Here is a 6,000-nt window from a genome sequence, read left to right on the forward strand (position 1 = left end):
ATTGGCCGGGTTGGACTTGTCCTGCTTTTTGTGTACAGGACATACCTGGGCAATTTTTCACATTGCAGGGTAGATGCCAGTGTTGTAGCTGTACTGGAACAGCTTGGCTGGGGGCGTGGCAAGTTCTGGAGCACAAAGGGAATGGAGATTGTTTTCATTAGATCACAGATGGGCAGCTAAGACCTATTGCTTGCAATTCCTGCTCTATGAATACTTCAGAACATTTCATGTGTTTTGGGGAACCACGTGTGTGGGAAGTGTCTCCAGCTGCTTGAGCTGGAGCTCAGTATTTCTGAGTTTCAGCAGCAGCTGGAGTCACTGCAGAGCGTAACGGATGATGAGAGTTTCCTGGGTCGTATGTTCCAGGAAGTGCCCCCCCCCCCGCCCCCCCAACAGGCAGTGAGATTTCACAATAGTAGATGGGTGGCCATCCGGAAGATTAGGAAGAGGCAGGAGGTGCAGGAATCTTCAGGGTGTGTGCCACTCTCAAACCGATACTCAGCATTGGAGACTGCTGGGAGTGACAATATCTTGAAGGAATGCAGTCCAGGCCAGGCACCAATGGGAGAGGGACTGCACAGGAGGGAACAGCAAAGAGTAGAAATGCAGTCGTTTTAGGAGATTCCATACCTGTGGGGACAGACGGGCATTTCTGTATCCGTCCTTGTGAGTCCCACATGGTGTGTTGCCTCCCTGGTGCCAGGGTAAAGGACATCACAGAGAGGGTGCAGAATATACTGCAGGGGGACAGGAGAGAACCAGAAGTTGTGGGACACATTGGTACCAACAACATACAGGGGGCAGGTATTGAGGTCCTACGGTCATATTTTCAGGAGCTAGGGAGGAAGTTAAAAAGTAGGACTTTGAAGGTAGTAATCTGTGGATTACTCCCAGTGCCACGCACTAGCGAGATTAGAAATAGGAAGATAGGGAGGATCAATGCTTGGCTTGAGGAATGGTGCAGGAGGGAGGGCTTCAGACTATAGGGGCATTGGGACCAGTTCTGGGGCAGGAGGCATCTACTCAACAGGGGCGGGTTGCATCTCAACAGGACTGGAGCAATGTCCTTGCCAGGGTGGCGGGGGCAGTCGGGGTTTGCGGGGGTGGGGGGGTGGTGTTGCGGGGGTGCAGAGGTTCACTATTGTGGTTGGGAAGGGTTTAAACTAAATTGACAGGGGGATGGACACCAGCATATAGAAGTAGAAAAGAGGAATAAGGTGCATAAAGGAGTTAGAGTGTTGGACAGTAAGAGATATTGAAGTAGTACCATATTAGATAGGCGCAGAATAAGAAGAACTACAAGGAATACAAAGCCAGGTTTACAATGCATGTCAGTAAACACACAAAGTGTGGTGAATAAGGTTAGTGAGCTTCAAGCACAAATAGCCATTTGGGAATATGATGCAGTGGAAATAACGGAAACATGGCTTAAAAATGGTGAGGACTGGGCCCTTAATATTCAAGGATATAAAGTGTTCAGAAAAGATAGGGAAGGGAAAACAGGAGGTGGGATGGCAGTACTGATTGGGGAAGACAGTGTAGTGTTGGAAAAGGAGGATGTCTTTGAGGGGGCAGAGACTGAATTCATTTGGTTAGAGTTGAGAAGCAAAAAGGGTATGATCACACCGCTGGGGGTATTCTATAGGCCTTCAAATAGTGAGAGAGAGAGAGGAGAAAATCTGCAGGGAAATCACAGAGATGTGAAGGAACTATAGAGTGGTGATACTGGGGGACTTTAATTACCCAAATATTGGGATAATGTTAGAGTAAAGCGTATGGGGGGGGGGGGGGGGGGGGGGGAAGAATTTCTGAAATGTGTTCAGCTCAACTAGGAAGGAGGCATTGCTGAATCTGGTGCTGGGGAATGAGGTGGGCCAAGTGGACCAAGTGTCTGTGGGGGAACACTTGGGTAAGAGTGATCATCGTATCATAAGGTTTCAATTAGTAATGGAGAAGAGCAAGGAATAATCTAAAGTAGAACTTCTCAATTGGAAGAGGGCTAACTTCAATGGGATGAGAGGGGATCTAGCCAAAGACTGACAGAAAAAACTGTAACGGAACAATGGGTGATCTTTAAGGAGGAGATGTTTCAGGTACAGGATAGGTACATTCCAACAAGGGCGAAAGGTAAGGGAACCAAAACCAGGGCTCCTTGGATGATGAGGGACCTGGGGGTGGGGGGGGGGGGGGGGCGGGGTTCAAGTGCATATATCTTTTGCTCCTTGGAGCAAAAGAGATTGAGGGGAGATTTGATGGAGGTGTACAAGATTATGACAGGTTTAGATAAGGTAGACAAAGAAAAGCTGTTCCCATGAGCTGATGGTACAAGGACGAGGGGACATAGATTTAAGATTTTGGGCAAGAGATGCAGGGGGGATGTGAGGAAGAGCTTTTTTCTGCAGTGAGTGGTAATGACCTGGAATTCACTTCCTACGAGGGTGGTGGAAGCGGAGACAATGAATGATTTCAAAAGGAAATTGTATAGGCACTTGAGAGAAATAAACTTACAGGGCTACGGGGATAGAGTGGGGGAAATGGGACTGACTGGATTGCTCTATAGAGAGCCAGCATGGACTCGATGGGCCGAATGGCTTCCTTTTGTGCGATAATGACTCTGTAACATCAGTCACAAGAAGTATGTCATTACCTTGCAACATGGGTCACATGGAAGGTGTCATTACCCTGTAATACAGGGCACACGCAATGTATCATCAACCTGGAGTGCAAGTGACAGGGAGCAGGACATGACCTTGCAACATGGGTCACCCAGTGAGGCAGGGGGTGTGTACCCATGTATGGTAACCCAGCGAAGGGGCAGGGGTGTCGAGAGTGGGGGTCAACATCATACCCCAGTGTGGGGATGAAATGATGAGGTCCAGTCACACAAAGTTGTAATGTCAGACATGTTGGGACTCTGGCACTTTGGTTAGTTACTGCGATTGAAAGAAAAGAAAGACTTGCATTTCTGCAGCACCGTTCCCCACTCAGGATGTCCCAAAGCGCATTACAGCCAATGAAGTACTTCTGAGATGTATTTGTTGCAGTAATGTAATAACTTAGCAGTTGAAATATGCACAGAAAGCTCCCACAAACAGAAATGTCTGCTGGACAGATAGTCTGGTTTCAGTGATGTTGATTGAGGAATCAGTATTGTTGACTGGGAATAACTCTTCTGCTGTTCTTCGAAATCATTGGGATCATTTACTTTCAGCTGAGACTTTGAGCCAAGGCCCATCTGCCCTCTCAGGTGGACCTAAACACACCTCCAAAAACTCAGTTGTCACTGTAGGTTATAGGTCAACACTTGGAGTGGGACTTAAACCCAAAACCTTCTAACTCAGAGGTAATGGGTTTCTTACTGAGCTAACAACTAATGGTTTAGTCCCACAAATCAGAAGAATAACAGGAGAGGTATTTGTTAAGCTGATGAGTGTCCTTGTGTTTCACAGTTAATTGAGGAGTCTCCTTTCCTGGAAATGGATATGCTGGAGCCCTACTTCCCATATGTTTTGCTGCGGAATGCCTTCCGTGAAGTGTACAGACCAGTCATGATGACCACAGGATAAACACAGAAAGATGGAAGGAGATTTCACCACCTGTTTCATCTCCAAATCGATCCGTGGAGCGGACTGCCATGGGAGGACAATGGCATCCTCACATGGAAGGGGGTGGGCATGGTGGGTGTGTGGGGAATGGGGAAGCTTTGGGGGACGGAGGGGGGATTGGGGGAGCAGAGGTGGGGGAGGTGTACAGAGGGCCTTGGGGGCAAGAAGGGGTTTGGGGGATAGAGGGGTATTGAGGGACAGGAGGAAGTTGGAGGACAGAGGGGGTGTGAGGACAAAGGTGGTGTGGGGCCAAAGAGACTATTTGGACAGGGGTAGGGGATGGGGTCAGCAAGGGGGGCTTCATTGTAAAGAAGCACAGTATTGAACGTATAGGTTTATCCCCAACTCTCTTTTTAACTGGAGAAAATTGTACAAAACTAAACCTTTCTGCTGCTTAGTGTTCCTTCATTTAGAAAAAGCTTATTTTTCCAAGATTGTTTCTGGGAAGGCACATAAAGGTACATATAGATGAGCCTGGGAGGGCTTGCTTCTAACCACTGTAATATGTGTTCTATCTGAACTCTGCAATGCCACTTAATAGTCATTCTCTTTAAATACCATTGTTGGTTGGCCTACGTTTCTGAGCAGTAAGACTATTTCCAGCTACTTTTGTAGCAGTCTGATGTTTACACCAACTGTATTGAGGTGAAGTATGCAACTTTAAATTCATTCTAACAGTAATGCAGTGTCCTATGGGGGCTGTGTGTAAATTGTCAGATTCTGCCAGTGCCTGGGCAGAATAGAGGGTGTCACTGCAGCAGGGTAAGGACCCCCAGTCTCTGCTTGAATTCCACCCTCTCCACTGCCCAGCTAAAGATCTATTGAACTGAAGAAAAACTGCTGATTTCTCGGGCTCGAGAATTTCTCGGGCATTACTGCAAATGGGCTAGTGTGCTGCCTAACAACTTGTTCCGAACACCTATTTAAAAAACACAGTTGAATGCTGGTACAAATTTCCTTACAGGGTGATTTGCTCGGGCTATTGGGTAGGGTTTAAACTAACATGGCAGGGGTGTGGGAGTCGAGAGGAAATATCAGAGAAGAATACCAAGGAGCACAGAATACTGGGAGAGATAGGTAACACTAGAGTAGGGAATAGTAAGTTATGAAGTGTGATCAGAGTAAGGGAGAAAGTAATAAAGTCTAAATCGAGGTTAATGTGCATGTATGTGAATGCACAGAGTATGGTTAATAAGATTGGTGAGATACAGGCACCGATTGACGTGGAAATATGATGTTGTGGCTATAACAGAGACCTGGCTCAAAGAAAGGTAGGACTGGGTGTTAAATATTCCTGGATACAAGGTGTTCAGGAAAGATAGAAAAGGAAGAAAAGAGGGAGGAGTGGCAGTATTGATGAAGGAGAGCATTGCAGTGCTGGAGAGAGAGGATATCCCAGAGGGGTCAAGGATGGAATCAAGATGGCTAGAGCTAAGGAACAAAAAAGGTGCAATTATGTTGCTCGGTGTAGTCCATAGGCCACCAACTAGTGGAAAGGAAGAAGAGGAAGAGATTTGCAAGGAAATTACAGAGTTGCAAGAATTATAGAGCAGTTATAATGAGGGACTTTAATTATCCAAATATAGACTGGGATAGTAGTACTGTAAAGGGCAGAGAGGGGCAAGAGTTCCTAGAGTGTGTTCAGGAAAATTTTCTACAACAGTATGTTTCTAGTCCAATGAGAAAGGAGGTACTGCTGGACCTGGTTCTTGGGAGTGAGGTGGGCCAAGTGGATCAAATATCAGTAGGTGAATAGATAGGGGACAGGGATCATTGTATCATAAGGTTTAGGTTAGTTATGGAAAATGACAAAAAACAATCCAGAGTAAGAATAATTAACTGGGGGAAGGCCAACTTCAGTGGGGTAAGAATGGAGCTGAGGCAAATAAATTGGAGTCAAAAGCTGGCAGGAAAACTGATAGATGAAAAATGGGCTACCTTCAAAGAAAAGATTGTTTGGGCACAGTTAAGGTATGTTCCCTTAAAGGGGAAACGTAGAGCAAACATATCCAGAGCTCCCTGGATGACAAAAGAGATAGAGATGAAGATGACGAACAAAAAGTGTGCTTATGACAGATGTCAGGTAGATAATACAACGGAGAACTAGGCTGAATATAGGAAGTTCAGAGGGGAAGTGGAAAGGCAAACAAGAGAAGCAAAGAGAGAGTATGAAATCAGACTGGCAGCTAACATAAAAAGGTTAAAAAGTTTTCTATCGGCATATAAATAGTATAAGGGTGGTAAAAGGCAGAGTTGGGCCAATCCGTGCTGGGACCACTGTTGTTTGTGATATACATAAATGATTTGGAGGAAAGTATAGGTGGTCTGATTAGCAAGTTTGCAGACGACACTAAGATTGGTGGAGTAGCAGATAGTGAAGGGGACTGTCAGAGAA

General features: G+C 46.0%; 1 protein-coding gene across 1 annotated transcript in view; it reads left to right on the forward strand.

Moving 5' to 3' along the window:
• Positions 1-4,546, forward strand: part of LOC137358581 (nck-associated protein 1-like) — a 266,820-nt gene extending 262,274 nt beyond the window's left edge. Inside the window, exon 31 of the mRNA XM_068024578.1 lies at positions 3,450-4,546. Coding sequence (XP_067880679.1) covers positions 3,450-3,566 — 117 coding nt within the window. The 3' untranslated portion in view covers positions 3,567-4,546. The remainder of the gene's footprint in view (positions 1-3,449) is intronic.
• The last annotated feature ends 1,454 nt before the right edge of the window (positions 4,547-6,000 follow it).

This window comes from Heterodontus francisci, chromosome X (genome assembly GCF_036365525.1).
Source record: "Heterodontus francisci isolate sHetFra1 chromosome X, sHetFra1.hap1, whole genome shotgun sequence".
NCBI classification, from domain to species: Eukaryota; Metazoa; Chordata; class Chondrichthyes; order Heterodontiformes; family Heterodontidae; genus Heterodontus; species Heterodontus francisci.